We start from the raw sequence: 18,794 nt of genomic DNA, 5'->3' as shown, positions 1-18,794 counted from the left end.
TGATCTCGGCTCACTGCAACTTCTGCCTCCCAGGTTCAAGTGATTCTCCTGCCTCAGCCTCCCGAGTAGCTGGGACTACAGGCGCCCGCCACCACGCCTGGCTAATTTTTTGTATTTTTAGTAGAGACGGGGTTTCACCGTGGTCTCGATCTCCTGACCTTGTGATCCACCTGCCTCGGCCTCCCAAAGTGCTGGGATTACAAGCATGAGCCACCGTGCCCGGCTGTAAGTCATATCTTGCTAGTTCCCTTTATAAAATGTTCCAGGGGTGGGCCAGGTGCTGTGGCTCACACCTGTAATCCCAGCACTTTGTGAGGCTGAGGTGGGCGGATCACAAGGTCAGGAGTTCAAGACCAGTCTGACCAACATAGTGAAACCTCATGTCTACTAAAAATACAAAAATTAGCTGGGCGTAGTGGCGCACGCAGCTCTTTAGCACCTGGAACAATGCAAGTCATCAAGTTAATGTTGATAAATAAATGAATAAAATCAAAGTTTTAACTCCCATGGTAGTTTTCCAGAAGGCAACATTTCTGTGTGAGATACAAAGATGAATAAGACTCTTGCCTTCTAGAAATTCACAATTCATTCATTATTCAATAAATATCTGTAGTGTGCCACACATTATGCTTAATTTCTTTTCTTTCTTTTCCTTTTTTTCTTTTTTCTTTTCTTTTTTCTTTCTTTTTTTTGAGACAGCGTCTCCCTCTGTCGCCCAGGCTGGAGTGCAATGGTGCCATCTCAGCTCACTGCAACCTCCACCTTCTGGGTTCAAGTGATTCTCCTGCCTCAGCCTCCCGAGTAGTTGGGACTGCAGGAGCCCAGCACGACGCCCAGCTAATTTTTTTTGTATTTCAGTAGAGACGAGGTTTCACCGTGTTACGCAGGGTGGTCTCGAACTCCTGAGTCCAGGCAATCCACCCGCCTCGGCCTCCCAAAGTGCTGGGATTACAGGCATGCACCAGTGTACCCAGCCCATTATGCTTAATTTCTAAGGATATAATGACAAAGGTCCTTGCTTCAAGAAATTCTATTTTAGTTGGGTGTGATTTCCTTTTATTTTGATTAGTAATATTTCATGATACATATATTGGTGCTTGCTAGGTATAGTCTATAATTAACCTGTGAACGCTATGGAAGACAATAGGGCAGACAGATTATCTGCCTAATTCTTTTTTTTTTTTTTTTTTTGACACAGAGTCTCGCTCTGTCGCCCAGGCTGGAGTGCAGTGGCATAATCTTGGCTCACTGCAACCTCCGCCTCCCGGGTTCATGCCATTCCTCTGCCTCAGCCTCTCAAGTAGCTGGGACTACAGGTGCCCGCCACCACACCTGGATAATGTTTTGCATTTTTAGTAGAGACGGGGTTTCACCATGTTAGCCAGGATGGTCTTGATCTCCTGACCTCGTGATCCACCGGCCTCGGCCTCCCAAAGTGCTAGGATTACAGGCGTGAGCCGCCGCGCCCGGCCTGTCTGTCTAATTCTAATCTTTATGTTGTGTGTGTATTTGTCACATAGTTACAGATGGGCAAAGGAGGAAAGTTGAAGGCTAAAACCACGGAGCACACCCGAAATAGTTTCCTGGTACCATAGGCATGGCAAAATTACACTTGAGACAGGCAGTAGAAATTATTCAAGCATACTAGTGATAAGTCTTTATTTTCAATACTGATGAAAATAATATTTCTAATATTAGTTTAATACTCATTTAATATTAGTTTAAGACTTCTGTTATTCCATAACAGCTATTTCACTTGTAATTGAACCAGAGTCTCTGAGTATACATTTTAGTAGCATATTTGGAATTTGATATAATTGACAGTTCCAGGAGGAGATAAAAATAGAACCATGACTTATGTTTCTTAATTTTTTGTCACTAATTTCATATACTCTTCATGGTTCTGATAAATTTCTAAATTTTGGAACTTTGTTATAGGCTTTACAAAATGTTGCTATGATTTCTCCAGTTTCTTAATTCTGTGTATTACTGAGTCCTAAGTGAAAGCACAATTATTTTGAATGAATTTTTACATAGCAATTAAAGTTCTGTAGATTTCAATATCTTCTGAATTTTGACTGAAATCAGATTCTATTATACCACATTCATGAATATAAATAATAGTTTCATACTTCTGTTATTCTAGAACAACTATTTCACTTGGAATTGAACCAGAGTCTTTGAATATACATTTTAGTAGCATATTTGGAGTTGATATAATTGACAGTTTTGTTGGAGGACATACATATGCAGATATTATGTATTAGCATATGACTTGTAGAAAATTCTTAAGTATACAAAGCATTTAGACTTGAAATTTAAAAACACCTTGGTCGAGAAAGAGTTAACAGGTTAGCTCCCCTTGGTTTTTCTCAGTGTGTTCTCTTGCCTTTAGGAGCTGAAAATATGATAACATTGGGCCCGGACATGCCTGTGTGGAGGTTAGGGTACTCCTGGGGTTTTTGCAGCTAGCTTTAAAGCAAGCTAGAACTTGTTCATCTCTAAGTTCCCTGTTTTTCTTTCAACCCTTTCAGTGCCCTGCAGGAGTCATTAAATCAAAACTTCATGCTGATCATCACCCACCGAGAAGTCCAGCGGGAGTACAACCTGAACTTCTCAGGAAGCAGTACTATTCAAGAGGTGAGTTATGTCTCACAGCTAAGAAATAAAGGTAGCTCATTATAGCTAATGTTGACCCTGTTAAAGAGGGCTTATCTGTTCTGGTTGGAAATTCTCTTTATGTTTCATTATTGGGTTCTTAAATTTTAATTAACTGGAGCATCAATGATTACTGTAGATATAGTAAATGACTTGACCTAGAAAGATGTAAATGGGAGCTCTTGATAGTTTTTAAACTAGTCAACTTGAAATGCTGCTTAAAAATAACTGATTATTATGTAATATATTTCACGGTTTTATAGTCATTATTCAAAATACTACTTTGGAAATTGTTGACAACATTCATTTTGGAGGATGCTTTTATTTGAAAGGTTGCTCTCAAATGATTATATTGTGTACTCTGCCTGTTTCTAAAAGGAATTTGAGGGGACTTTTCTTAAGCAGCTCCATCTTGCTCTTGGGCAGTATGCCTAAGATGCTGTTGGAGACTATCTTTTAGCTTAGAATATGTGAAGAGTCTATTTATAGTGTCAGTATTTTCTTCAACACGACCAACCAGGGCCACTGTTTCAAAAGAGAACCTCCCCCAGAGAGAAGAGGTACCTTCTTCGTGTGCCTTGGGCCCCACCCACCTAAAAGCTAGTAATTCTATCTCCATGGAGGGTGGGGGAAACATTTAAGGCTATGACAGGACTTGTGTTTAGAAACATTGAAATGATGACTATGTTGCATTACACCTTATAAGTTAGGAAAGCAACAGTCATTTGTCTACTAATTTTTCTAAAGAGAATTAATCATGCTTAATCTTGGATTATTTTATAATTTTTTTCTTAGACTACATTGCTTAAAATAATCACTTAATGTCATTTTGAAAGAACCAGTTTTCACCCTAGTGTTTTCTTTCAGAAATATATGAACTGTTTCTGTAGACTATTAATGGTTTCCTTTTTTATATTGTGTTAATGAATTTCAGCTTCTGAATTTGACATGAATAACTCATTGCTTTAAGTTTATTTTCTTCATTGATTACTTGAATAGTTTGTTGACTCTAGAAACTAAACTCTTTAAAATTTTTTTCTGATCTGATTCCTAAACTGAATCGTAGGTTTGCGTTATTTAATTTTTTTTCAGGATTTTAAATATGTATAAATTGTAATTTCATTTTCAGCCTCCATAATGAGTATTTTATTCTCTAAATTAAAAAACTTAATTCCTTGAAGAATCATTTGTTTTTCTGGTAGAAATAATGTTTTGCTGTGGCTCCATCTCCGAGTTATTATAGCATCTGAAATTTTACAGGATAGTAAAATCTAAATTGTGTATGTGAATATAATGAAACAAGGAAATTTAGATTTAAAATAACTTCAGTTTAACCAACATAACAAAGATAAGAGGTAAATTCATTTTATTGCTGACTTGAAAATTGAAGAATAATATAATGCATGATGAATAAATATAGTTTGCCTTTTTTTCCTTTGGGGTTGAATTTTCTAGCCATAATTTTGCTGTCACCCTCTCAACCCCCACCCCTAGTTTCTGTTATTTGAGTGTGTTTTCAGCTTTCTCCCACAAGAGGGCAGAAAGGACTATTCAGCAGCTAGCCTAAAAATGCCATTCAGTGTTTTCAAATTAGCTTCTCTTATATTAACAAAAAGGAGCATAATGGCCAAGTTATTGTTTGATTTACAGATAATTGGCATATTGCAGGGAGGAGACTTAATTTCACCCTTTTAAATTAAACAGGGAGATTTAAAAAGACATAAAATATTCATTAATGTTCGGTGATTATAAAGTAGTGGCATATATTTATTTTGCCTTTATTACTGTTTCGATGGGAAAATACTGCAAATATTTCCGAAATCGAGTTGGCCATACTGACAAGTTGAAATGTTTAAGCAGCGTTAATGCAATCTGCTCACACCTGATATCCTATGCAGAATGATTCAAAATGACTACATCAATTATTAAAAGAAATATTTAAAATTCTGTAAATGTGCCATTTTGTGCCACGGTTGGCTGAAACTGTTCTCCGTGGCCTGCTATTTAGATTATCAAATATATCTTAAGCTTCAAGGACTTAAAAACAGTAAATCTTTTTTATACCATTTTCTAAATGTCGTTTTAAAAATGTTCCAGAAATACTTTTGCAAAGACAGATATTCTTATGTATTTCTTGTCAAGAATTTGGTTTCTTTTCCTTTTTCCTTTTTTTCCCTTTAAGTTAATTTAAAATAATATTTTTAAATGCTAGTTTGCCAGGAACAAATAAATGCAGTTGCTACTTATGTCACTTGCTTTTCTGTGAGTAGACAGGTACACATAGGCTGTTTTATTCTGTACAACTTAGATAAAGGATATGGGACCTCTCTGGGCCTAGTTCTGTGACTTTTCTGCTTCAACTTGTGGAACACCTGTGATGGAGGGGGTAGTTTCAGGTGAAGGACAAGGTGCTCTTATCTACAGCTATTCAATCCACAATGACACTTAAGTATGTACATTTTTTCCTGTTGCATGATTGGAAAGTTAGTTTGATTGCATCAGGATAAAAATATAATTGTGAAACTATTTTGTAGTTTTATTTTATAGTGCTAGTATTTGTTTTTTATTAATGTGAAAGCTTAATGATACCATATGTGCTAAATTGTAAATTAATCTGTCTCACCAGTTTCAGGAATTTCTTTTCAGTATTAATAGGTCCAAGAATAAATCCTGACTAATATAATTGAGGGAAAGGAAAAAATGTTCAAAACACAAAAGTTCCTGGTCATTTTTTTAGTGTATATATATATATATTTTTTTTAATTTTTGAAAGCCTTGCATTTTTAAAAGAAAACTTTGCACTATCTTTCACCCAGAGGGAAATTTCTATTAAATGAAATAGGATTGAAAAAGGCACTATGATTTCAAGTTTTAATTAGAACAAAGTACATTTTTAAAAAATACTGAGTTAGAAAATAGAACTAAAATGCAGTTTGAATTTCAAATAAACTATTCAATGACCATATGGTCATTGCAAGTTAATGGTGATAAACCAAGAGTTGTACAAGTGTTTGTTCAATTCTGGCTTTGTGGTCTGCTGCCTCACAATGCGTGACTTGTGTCCTTTAGGTGCTCTAGATTTTAATTTAAGCCAGTTAGTTATTGAGGATTTTCATTTTGATTTTGTTTTTTTAAAACTCTGTACAAATCCTTTCACTTACATTATCCTCCTAGTTGAGGAGAAAGCAGTGACAGTATAAAAAGGTCAGATTGGAGAGAGTTGCAAGTAGTCTGAAAGACGAAAAATCTTTTCTCTTTTCCATTATGACCAAACAGCTTGTAAAAAATATCAAAGAATGTGACAGTAACTCTGTGATAGTCTGTCTTTTCAACCTTTTTGGGTCCTAAATTAACTATTTGTCACACTTTAAAATTGTGAGTTTCCTTAAGTTTAAACAGGCTTACCTTATTTTAATGAATTTTTTTTATGCTGAGAATTCAGATTTGTCAACAGTTTATTGTGCAGATTCTAGTAATTCTCACTAATACTATTAAAGATCTGTGGTTACAAATGCACTTGGGGTGGGTTAAATTAAGGGGAAAAAATGATTGATTTGCTTTCAGCAAATCCAAAACCCAGGTGTGGAAAAGGATATGAAGTCTCTGAAATCAAGCCAACTTTTCTTAGAAACTGATTCTTTGTTATCAGCCTTACTACTGCAGAAGCTTCTGTTAGGCAAAATATTGTTTTCTTTGTAGATGTCATATAAATTTAAGGAATATACACATGACCCAGAATAACAATAAGAAACCTAAGTATTTTTAGTGCAGAATCATGGAGTATTACTTATCTGTTACAGCAAGAAGCATGATGAATAGCTATTGGAATTATTTAAATCCTCTTCCAAGTTTCACTTTACCCCAGAATTCTCACTATTCTTATTAATGTTGATTTAGTTCTTAATGGCATGAAAGGGGAAAATTGGCAACCTGTAAAGATATATCTTGCAGGGAGTAGTAAAACATTTCAATACTATTACGGCGTTGTACAAACTAGTGATTAAGTGGGAAGCCAATAGAGTTGAATTAGTCTCAGGAACTGAATGAACTAAATACATAGATTATACCAATCCTTAAAAATAATCTTGGCTAAATAATCATAAGGCTAACTCTGATTCTGAACATTTGAACCTAACGTCGGATTTTGTGTGTTGTGTCTATTTTTCTACTTGCTACTTTCTTAACTTGCTTGACTAGCGTATATTTTGGACTATTCTCCTTTAATGCTGGTGGCCAGTAACAGTAATTAAAATATGTAGTCTTTCACAGATTGTGCTAATTATTGATGTTCTAGTAGTGGGTTGACTATAACTCCTTAGCTAACATGGCCTTTCTGTAAATGTTTTAAAGTATTGGGTGTTTTTTTGGTTTGTTTGTTTTGTTTTCCAGTATGGAGAGGGTTGGGGTTGCTGGCACAGAACTGAAGTAAGAGTAGGGTAACTGAGAATGTGCATATGCAAGAGGGTAAATTAAGTTGTGTGCTTATTTAATTAAAAGTGTAAGTGGTTTGTTTTTACTGCAAGATAAATGGCATATATTGGATCAATTAGAATGAACCAATTTAATTAACATATTATAGTTTGATTTTTTAAAATTTGAAATCACGAATGACATTTTAGCAAGAAAGAAAGAGATAATTTCTTCTGCAACTGGGCAGTGAATTCGAGCCTTTATTCAGCTTTCAGAAAAGACGATTATGCATCTTTTAAATATGCATATATATTATTAGTTTCAAGTTGCATTTGAAAACATCTGTTGAAATCATACCACTTCAAATGTATAAATCAGTAGGGATCATTTTATAAATATTGAGGTTTCCTGTGATTCTTAATAAATTATCCCCTGAAGTAATAAATTTAATATTTATAATGCAGCTCTTTGGAACTGACAAGTCTTTTCCCCTTTCTGGAAGTATTTTAGAATAATCTGGATTGGATATCTTTTTTGGCCCATACCTGCATTTCAAGACGATAGAAGCAATGACATTTTAAGAATTAAGAACAATCTTTAGCCTTTTGTTACTTAAGATATGTTTATCAAACATGATAGCTGACCACATTTCATAATCTGTGATTTATGTGTTGGTAGTTTTGAAATGCCTGGGTTAAGAGAAATTACGTTCAGTTATCAGAAACTAATAAACGTAAGATTTTTTTATATGCAAGAAAAGGCAGAGAGTAAATAATTGCACTGGTGACCAATACTGTAATAATCCTGTTTTACAATATGCACTTGACAGGTTGTAATAGTGCTAATTGAAGAGACTAATTCACACTTGCTTCATTCTATTCAAAGGCAAAATCAGCAGCTTGTTTTGCTTTTGACCAGATGGTCCTCATGAACACCTACTGTGCACTTTAAGTGCTTTACTAGAATTACAAAGGCCGGGGGCTGCGTTCGACTCCAAATGATTTGAGAAGAGAGGGAGAGAGGGGGGAAAAGAACCTCTGTGCTCAATGGATTTGGTGCAAGTAAATTAATTCTAGTGGACCCATTACACACTGAGCCCCCTTTTCAAAGCTCTGAGCCTCCTCGCTTGCTCTGTAGCAATGAGAAAGAGAAAGGCAGATTACTGCAAACAGAAATAAAAAAAAAAGGGGGGGGTATGAAAGGGAGAAAAGAGGCCTTGAAGCCTTTCATATCATTTGAGTTTTTCAAGTGCGTTATTTTTGGGGAGGGTGGATGTATGAAAAGCCAATTGGAGTTTTTTTTGTTTTAAAGTGCGCTATTTAAGCACCATGAATATAGGCGCAAGAGCAACAGTTGACTGAGTTTACTGTGGTGAAGCTTTGTGTCCGAGGATGAATCAAATTCATTATATTCAACTCTTTGTGTTTTAACATGAATGTAGGGTTAGTTTCACAAGACTGTGTCTGTTTAGGATAATTATAATTTAATATTTTCCTTTCATAAAGTTATCACTGTAGATGTCTAAAATTTTAATCAAAGCAGATTTTGTACATTGACTTTGAAGCACCCTGACAGTTTAAAATTCAAAGGAAAGCTTTTTTAGTTTTCAAAAGAAAAGAAAGGCTCATTCTAATGGCATTGAAGCAGAGATTATTATAACTAATTAGAAGTCACACATCTGTTAGCTTTTGGTTTGTGACTTACTTATGTATTTTTTGAGTAAAATATATACTTTAAAAATATATTGCTGTTATTGTGTGAACCTAAAGGGATAAAATGCACTTAAAAGAGAACCATTTATTTGAGCCAACCATTTTTTGCAAATCTCTAGATGGTCCTATAAAAATATGTAATGTAATAAAGTACATTAAGTGTGAATTGCAGTTGTATAATTAATAATCTTAATTTGGAATATGCTTTCAAACAATATTTTCACACAGTTCTGTTATCATACTTCTGATTATTAACCAAAGTTATGAGATAAAAAAACCTGTCCAGTTTGTACAAATTTATAGTTATTCCTTATCCTTAAAGCTGTTCATGTATAGTACTGTAATTTGGAATACTAACACTGTGAAGTAATTAGTTCTTACTGTAAACTATGTGGGTTAGGATACAAGGAATCAAATTTAGGAATATACATCACCTGCTTTTTATGTTTTTGTAGTTCTAAATTTAATTCTTGTGGTATATTTTAGTGCATTGTTTACTTTTGTTTGATGGCATATATTACCGCCACCATGTTCCAGTTCATTTTAATTATAGCTATTATCAAAGAATACAACAAAATCATACCAATAGTGCATCGTGATGATTGTAAATGTTTCATAGTCTTGTTAAAGTTTGGATCATCTCTTCAAATTAATGTCTAGAATTTATGTTTTAAAAGGCATATTGCATCAATAAGCTTTTTATGTCAATAAGTTTTAATTACATTTTTAGAAAATAAAACACAGAAATGCACAAGCAACCACAAAAATCTTTTTCTCAAAGACTTCATTTAAGAGGATAGCATGCCTTTTATATATTTAAAATAAAATTTGATTCATATTAATGTACTCATACTTTGGGAGTGCTCATTCAAATGTAAGTTATTGGGTGAGGAGGGATATAAGGAGAATTCCCAAACCTTCCACCAGCAAAATATACAATGAAATTTGTAAGTAATGAGGCATTAATTAATTGATATCCTTGGGGAGAAAAACATTTCAAGAAAAAATATGAAAGATTAAGAAAAACTCACTGCAAAACATTTTTTGCAGCAGACCATTTAAAATAAAGGTAAAGGTACTAGATTTCTTTCTTGTAGGTATAATAGAAAGCTGTCTTTAAAGCCAGAACCTCAGTTAGCAGAAGTGGATTGATCATGACCATGTAGTCACTTACTTAGATGGGGCTGATTCTTTGGTTTCACAGAGACAGTGCTCCTCATGCATGAAGAAGAGGTTTTTCTTTTTCAGTATTAAAATATTAACTCCTAGATTCCTGAATGCCAGAGACAAGGTTATTTTCCTAGAGTATGTGTTGGGAAAGGCTATAATTTCTTCATAGATGTGGTAAGTACCACATTACTTAAGCTGAGAAGTATTTTAACGTTTAACTATCTTCTAGTCCTAAGATAAGAAATAGTAACCAACCTCTTCGTTCCTCCCCAACCCTCTGTAAAACACACACACACACACACACACACACACACACACACACACACACACACACACAAGAAATTAAACCAAAGGATGGGTAAGTGAATATAAAGTGCTCATAAATATAAGCTGGACCAAGACTTGGCATATTAAGATAAGGCCTGCATGTAGAAAATTATTTACATGTTTATCTTTATACACCAAAGGTTATTTGGTTACAACCTCTTAAAACATCTGTTTATGGTAATTTTTCTTTTGTCTGATGTGTCTTGTGTATGACTCAGTGTTATACAGTTAAGGAGGTTTTCTCTTTCAAACATACTTTTTGTGATAAATGTTCTTTTAAAAAATCTTACTGCTCAATGTAGGGCCATAGTATAGTACCTTATTACCCTCAATGTATTCTTCTTATTATTTTGAAAAACTTTTTTTTTTTGAGTAAAAAGATTTTAAAAGCTTGTAGTAAACATTTTATATAAATGACAAAATGTATTCCTTGCTTTGTGGTCATTGCGTGACCAGACAGTAGAGTACTGGATTGTTCTAGGGTTTTACAGCTGCAAGGCAAAAAGCATCTGCTCATTGCAAAGCCAGCATTGTTTAATTTTGACACTGACTTTTCCATGAGTCTTGTACCAAGCACTGGATTAGATGCCACTAAGATGAAATTTGTTTTAAGTTGCTCCCAAAGTGCAGCTGTTCCTATATACGGCCTTGTAGCTTAACCAAAACAGACAGACATAGGATCAATCAGAATCTTTGTACAGGGTCACCTCAGTAGGCTAGGGGGGCCCAGAGAGAGAATGTTAATGATATTATTTATCATGAATAACTGCAAAATTAGTTTCGGGGCTTATTTAATGTCTATAGTACAGCCCCCCACCTTTTAAAAGCAGTAGAACTGTTATTAAATATTTAGCTTTTTAAACTGGGTTATCATGGCTAAGTATTACAGTGCCCCTGTATGCATTAGGCACTATTCTTCCACAATCAATTGCAAGAAAAATGATTAGTTTATTGGTCACTAAAGTAGTGATTGGCTGAAAATAAGACCTATTCTAAAATTGTTTGCTAAAATCTTGAAAAGTGGACATTTTTATAGAATGATAATTTTTCTTTAATGTTTCAAGTGAATGAAAAATGAAAGAGCACCTCACTTCCCAGGTTTCCTGGGATTGTGTGAATTTCTACCCAGCTGGTCCAAATTGATTGATACAGGGCCAAATATTTGTCTGCCTACATTTCAAAGTCTATAATTTGCTAATGAATTGTGGTAATAATCTTTCATCCTACATGAAAGATTTAGCCAAACAATTTGCTAAGTATATATTTTGATCATAAAATTTTTGGACTTACACCAAGCTTTACATCTACTTTACAGCTAATGCATGGGGGTGGAGGGAGGGCAGTAGGAAAAATAATACTGAACATGGACACTTGATGGAAAAGAATGAAGGAAGCGTGAGGAAAGAAGGTACTTTGGAAAAGAATAATATTGGGAAAGTCCCATGAGTGACAGAGGGAAACCAATTCTGTTTGTACTTAAAGTTCAAAATAGAATTTAAAAAAAATGCCAGTACAGTTTTAGTCCGCAGTATCCAGAGATATATGGTATCCATTTAGGTGAAGGCTAGGAAGGAATCTTTTTCTGTTTTGGCTACAGTTATTCCACACATTCATTATGATTAAATTTCCTAAAAACTTGATGCTGCAAAGTCAAATGCCCACAAAGTTTAAGTAATTGAGGCATAACAATCAAAGGCACATGTTTGTTGGGGTTGATTAAAAAGAATCTAATGAAGAAATAAATGTGATTTGACTAATTCCAGAAGAAGCTGAGACAGTAACCTAGTAAAGCTTTTGACATGACTGTAGGCACACAAGAGAACATTTTCTTCCTCCAAAACAAGAAAAGACCGTATAAAGGAAAATTAGGCTTGTTTCTGGGAGGATATGTAGCATTAAGTTACCTTTGCTTGGGAAAGTGTAAACCTCATTTTTTATGTATTTTGGGAGAGGAGTGTAAGATATACTCCAGAGGAAATCCAGGATTACACTATGGAATGAGAGAGCTAGGCAATGTTCAAAATAAGATTCTATCTTACACATGTAATACCTCTTCCATTGTTAGAAATCAAGGTGCCATGATTTCCTATTTGACTTATATAATTTGAATTGTTTTCTTTTTTTTTTTTTTTTTCTTCTTGAGACGGAGTCTTGCCCTGTCGCCCAGGCTGGAGTGCAGTGGCGTGATCTCGGCTCACTGCAATCTCCGCCTCCTGGGTTCATGCCACTCTCCTGCCTCAGCCTCCCGAGTAGCTGGGACTACAGGCGCCCGCCACCAAGCCTGGCTAATTTTTTGTATTTTTAGTAGAGACAGGGTTTCACCGTGTTAGCCAGGATGGTCTCGATCTCCTGACCTTGTGATCTGCCTGCCTCAGCCTCCCAAAGTGTTGGGATTACAGGCGTGAGCCACTGCGCCCGGCCTGAATTGTTTTCAAGTTGTCCATGTGGAGAATCTTAAATAATATTGATAGAATTTCTCTTGGCTAGCCATTTAATACCAAGTAGTTAAAAAGAAAAAAAAAAAAAAAAAAAAAAAAGGCCGAGCACGGTGACTCATGCCTGTAATCCCAGTACTTTGGGAGGACTAGGTGAATGGATCACCTGAGGTCAGGAGTTCGAGACCAGCCTGGCCAACATGGCAAAACCCTGTCTCTACTAAAAGTACAAAAATTAGCCAGGCATGGTGGCAGGTTCCTGTAATCCCAGCTACTCAGGAGGCTGAGACAGGAGAATCACTTGAACTCAAGAGGCAGAGGTTGCAAGTGAGCCAAGATCGCACCACTGCACTCCAGCCTGGGTGACAAGAGCGAGACTCTGTCTCAGGGAAAAAAAAAAAAAACAAAAGCAAAAAAACTTTGTTTTATAGAGAGAAATCATATATATTATAAAAGAGATGGACCCTCCATTTTATAGATTTTAAAGATAAGCAACTCTAGAATTTTTATATACCTATGGGACCTCTTAAATGTATAGTTAAATGGCACATTTCCAGAGGATTAATTTGTATTCATTTATATAATTCCCCTTTTGTTCTCTGCTGGAAATAAGCCTCCTTTAGATGTTAGTACAGTGGATGTCTATCCAAGGTGGCACCACTGGACGGTTTTTTTGTGTGTGTGTGTGTGCAGTGGTGCAATCTCTGCTCGCTACAACCTCCACCTCCCGGGTTCAAGCGATACTCTGCCTCAGCCTCCTGAGTAGCTGGGATTACAGGTGCATGCAACCATGCCTGGCTAATTTGTATTTTTGGTAGAGGGGGGGTTTCACCATGTTGGTCAGGTTGGTCTAGAACTCCTGACCTCTGGTGATCCACCTGCCTTGGCCTCCCAAAGTGCTGGGATTACAGGCTTGAGCCACTGCGCCCAACCGACAATCTTCAAAGTATTTAGGAAAGTTAAGAATCTATGTGTAACTAGAGCTTTATTCAGATGAATAGAAAATTTTGTTTTACACACTGACTTTTTCAGCCTCTTTCCTTCTATTTTGCTGACAGTTAAAATCTATCAATTTAATACATGCCATAATTTTTTTGTGAGACCGTCTCGCTCTGTCACCAAAGCTAGAGTCCAGTGGCACTGTCTCGGCTCCCTGCAACCTCCACCTCTTGGGTTCAAGCAGTTCTCCACCTCAGCCTCCCAAGTAGCTGGGATACAGGTGCCCACCACTACGCCTGGCCAATTTTTTTTTTTTTTTGTATTTTTTAGTAGAGATGGGGTTTCACCATGTTGGCCAGGCTGGTCTCGAACTCCTGACCTCAGGTGATCCGCCCGCCTCGGCCTCCCAAAGTGCTGAGATTGCAGGCGTGAGCCACCAAGCCTGGCCTACATGCCATAACTTTTTGTAGGTATATTGTTATCACGTTATGGTAGTTACCATAGTAAATACTTAATAAAGTTTTGGTTTGGAGACCTTTGTGGGTTTTTTTTTCCTGGCTATGGTGTTATAGAAGAGATCCATAATCACTACTATGAAGGAAAACTTATAAAGAAAATCACATTTAAATAAAATTAATTATAAGTGAGATAATTAGTAAGATTCCTGATTTTTTTAATGAAAACTCAATTTCAAAAGCAAATATTACAGTTATAGGTTATGTAGTTGAAATTCAAAATATGCTGTTAGCATTTGCTTCTAGTCCTTTTGGTGTTGTTATCAAAGGCACATTATATTTACATGCCTGCCTTTGCCTAATGAAAATGTGAAATAATTCCTCCTAAGAGGTATGTTTATAATGTCCTGTAATTGTCATCATCATCATAAGAAAAGCATATTATTTAAATATCAGTTCATTGCTGTTGAATTGGAGATGTTTCCCTTATTCTTCATATCCTAAACAAGGAAATCTTAATAAGGCATTTTTAAAGGCTGCTATTTTTTTGCTGGTCAGTTTTTTTTATAATGACATATATACATATAGATCACTTCGCTTAAATTTGAAATATCAGAAATATAGTAAATATCTTAAGAGTCTTGATTTCTGTTGATAATTCTTATTTCAAATATTGATTCTAAAATTTGGTCATTATGTGGGAATTTAGAAATCTCATGTGCTTCAGTTGAACCATTTATGTGGGTGTGTGAGAGAGAGAGAGGGTGTGTGCTGGTCTATAGGCAGTGACTGTAGAAGTAAATGTGTAAATATGTTGCTATGAAATGTAAGTAATCTTTTAATCTTTAAGGTATTACTTAAAGGGCTCAGGGTTGAAATAGCATTTTCTGTTGCCATGGTGTTGGAATTTCTATAAATCAGTTTTTTTAATGAATAATAAGGAATTTTATTTTTTATCTTAAAGTAGAGTTTTACTTTATATGCATATGCTACAATAAGATTGTAAAAGTAAATTATATATATATAACAAGTCTTTCTAATACATAAGATTTTATAATATTGAGAGTTAATAAATGTAAATGGTACTAATTTGATATCATTAGCTTTACTTGTGGTAAGTGAATTAAAATTCCATGTGGGTATTAAGACTGTGGAACCAGCATAAGGACAGACAGATCAGTGCACTAGAATTCAGAACCTAGAAAGAAACCCTTACATTTATGGTCAATTAATTTTCAGCAAGATTAGCAAGAAAATTAAACATATGGTGCTGGGACAACTGGATATCTACATGCACAAGAATGAAATTGGACTGTTCCCTCACACCAGACAGAAAGAAAAATTAACTTAAGTCACAGATCCAAATCTAAGACTTAAAACTATAAACCTCATAGAAGAAAACAGGAAAAATTTTTCATGGTTTTTGGGTTAGGCCATGGTTTCTCAGATAGGACACTAAAACTACAAACAAGGAAAAATAGGTTATTTGAACTTCTTCAAAATTAAAAACTTCAGTGCCTCAGAGGGCATCATCAGTAAAATGACATGATAATTTAAAGAATGGAAAAAAAATTTCCAAATTGTATATTGATAAGAGACTTGTATCTAGGATATATAAAGAACTCTTACAACTCAATAATAAAAAGACAAATAATCTAATTGAAAATTGGCAAAGATCTGAATAGACATTTCTCAGGAGGAGATACGCAAACAGCCAATAAGCAAATGAAAAGTTGCCCAACATCTTTAGTCATTAGGGAAATGCAAATAAAAAATCCAAAGAAATTGAAATCAGTGTGTTAAAGAGATACCTGCATTCCAGTGTTCATTGAAGCATTGTTCACAATAAGCAAGATACGGAAGCAATGTAAGTGTTCATCAATGAATACATGGATAGAGATCATGTGGTATATATTAATATATACAACAGAATACTATTCAGCCTTTAAAAAGAAGAAAATTCTGTCATTTGGAACAACATGGGAAGACCTGGAGGACAGTATGCTAAGTGAATAAACATGATCTCACTTAAATATGGATTCTAGAAAAGTCGACCTCATAGAAGTAGAGAGGAGAACGGTGATTACCAGAGGCTGGTGGTGGGGTGTGGACAAGTAGGAATGAGGAAAGGGGAGATGTTGGTCCAAGGGTACAGAGTTTCAGTTTGACGAGAGGAATAAATTTTAATGGTCTTTCGTACAGCAGGGTAACTATATTTAGTAATGTGTTATATATTTCAAAATTGCTAAAAGATTAGAATTTAAATGTTCCCACCACACACACACACACACACACACACACACACACACACACACACACTAAATACTTCAAGTGCTGGATATGTGGGGGTTGTTGTTGTTTTCTTACCCAGGCTGCAGTGCAGTGGCACAATCAAGGCTCACTGCAGGCTCGAACTCCCGGGTTCCATTGATCCTCCCATCTCAGCCACCTGAGTAGATGGGACTACAGGTACGTGCCACAATGCCCAGCTAATTTTTGTATTTTTTGTAGAGATGAGGTTTCACCATGTTGCCCAGGCTGGTTTGATACACCTGGGCTCAAGTGATCTGCCCGCCTGGGCCTCCCAAAGGATTACAGGTGTCAGCCACACCACACCCGGCCTGCTGGATATGTTAATTAGCTTGATTTAATCATTTCCCAATGTATACATATATCAAAACACCACTTTGTACCCCATAAATATACACAATTATTATTTGCCAATTAAAAGAAAAATGGCCAGACATGATGGCTCACGCCTATAATCCCAGCACTTTGGGAGGCCGAGGCGGGCGGATCACCTGAGGTCGGTAGTTTGAGACCAGCCTGACTAACATGGAGAAACCCTGTCTCTACTAAAAATACAAAATTAGCTGGGCGTGATGGTGCATGCCTGTAATCCCAGCTACTCGGGAGGCTGAGGCAGGAGAATCACTTGAACCCGGGAGGTGTAGGTTGCGGTAAGCCGAGATCGCGCCATTGCACTCCAGCCTGGGCAACAAGAGAGAAATTCTGTCTCAAAAAAAGAAAAAAGCAAAATGAACTACCTCTTCACACCACTAGGATGGCTTGAATTTTAAAAGGTGGGCTGTATGCAGTGGTTCATGCTGGTAATCCCAGCACTTTGGGAGGCCAAGGCCAGCGGATCACCTGAGGTCAGGAGTTTGAGACCAGCCTGGGCAACATGGTGAAACCCATCTCTACTAATAACACAAAAGTGAAGTGGACATTGTGGTGCATGCCTGCAATCTCAGGTACTGGGGAGGCTGAGGTATGAAAATGACTTGAACCCGGGAGATGGAGGCTACAGTGAGCTGAGATCGCTCCACTGCACTCCAGCCTGGGTGACAGAGTGAAACTGTCTGGAAAAAAAAAAAAAGGTGACAGTGACAAGTGTTGTATTGGCAAGGATGTTGAGAAATGAGAACTATTACACATTGCTGGTGGAATTATGACATAATGTAGTAGCTGTGGAAAAAGTTTGATAGTTCCTCAACACGTTAAACATGGTTACCGTCTATCTGACCCAGCAATTCTACTCTTCGATACGTAACAAGAGAATTGAAAACATACGTCCACACAAAAATGTGTATGTGAACGTTTATAGTAGATGGTTCATAATAGCCAAAATGTAGAAGTCCATTAATGAATGAATGGATAAACAAAATGTGGTATATCCATACAATGGAATATTTTCAGTCATAAAAAAATGGAATGAAATACAGATACATATGACAATGTTAATGAACCTTAAAAACATGCTAAATGAAAGAAACTAGACACAAAAAGCCACATATTATATAATTACGTTTATATCAAATGCCCAGAGTAGGCAAGTCTCTGGGGCATCTGGCTGGAGGGAAGGGAAAATAGGTAATGGTTGCTATTGGGTTTGAATTTTTGTTGTTTTTGTTTTTACATTTCATTAATAATCAAGTTATGTAGCACAATGCATTTTAAATATTAAACTTCAAATAATTATTTTCTTTGTATGCAACAGTTTTTTTGTTGTTGTTTGTTTGTTTGTTTTTGAGACAGAGTCTTGCTCTGTCACCCAGGCTGGAGTGCAGCAGTACGATCTCAGCTCACTGCAACCTCTGCCTCCCAGGTTCAAGCGATTCTCCTACCTCAGCCTCCCGAGTAGCTGGGATTACAGACGTGCGCCACCACACCTAGCTAATTGTTTTATTTTTAGTAGAGAGGGTTTCACCATGTTGGCCAGGCTGGTCTTGAACTCCTGACCTTGTGATTGCCCACCTTGGCCTCCCAAAGTACTGGAATTACAGGCGTGAGCCAGCACGCCTGGCCAGTGTGCAACAATTTTATATAAGAAATACAATGTAATTTGCTGGGCGCGGTGGCTCACGCCATTAATCCCAACACTTTGGGAGGCTGAGGCGGGTGGATCACCTGAGGTCAGGAGTTCGAGACCCGCCTGGCTAACGTTGAAACCCAGTTTCTACTTAAAATTAGCCGGGCATGGTGACACGTGCCTGTAATCCCAGCTACTCAGGAGGCTGAGGCAGGAGAATTGCTTGAACCCAGGAGGCAGAGGTTGCAGTGAGCCAAGATCGCACCACTGCACTCCAGCCTGGGTGACACAGCAAGACTCCATCTCAAAAAAAAAAAAAAGAAATATAATGAAATTTAAACACAGCACAATGATCTTTCTATGTATACTGTAGAGT

At 36.4% G+C, this 18,794-nt stretch overlaps 1 protein-coding gene across 1 annotated transcript in view; it reads left to right on the top strand.

Annotated features, from left to right (window-relative positions):
• The window catches only part of FAF1 (Fas associated factor 1), a 511,769-nt gene that overhangs the window by 243,810 nt on the left and 249,165 nt on the right, over window positions 1–18,794 (top strand). Inside the window, exon 7 of the mRNA XM_030823889.1 lies at window positions 2,535–2,640. Within this exon, the coding sequence (XP_030679749.1) occupies window positions 2,535–2,640 (106 nt within the window). The remainder of the gene's footprint in view (window positions 1–2,534; window positions 2,641–18,794) is intronic.

The sequence above is a fragment of the Nomascus leucogenys genome, chromosome 12 (genome assembly GCF_006542625.1).
Source record: "Nomascus leucogenys isolate Asia chromosome 12, Asia_NLE_v1, whole genome shotgun sequence".
Taxonomy (NCBI): domain Eukaryota; kingdom Metazoa; phylum Chordata; class Mammalia; order Primates; family Hylobatidae; genus Nomascus; species Nomascus leucogenys.
Note: the sequence above shows the minus strand (reverse complement) of the source record. Positions and strands in the feature narration are given on the sequence as shown.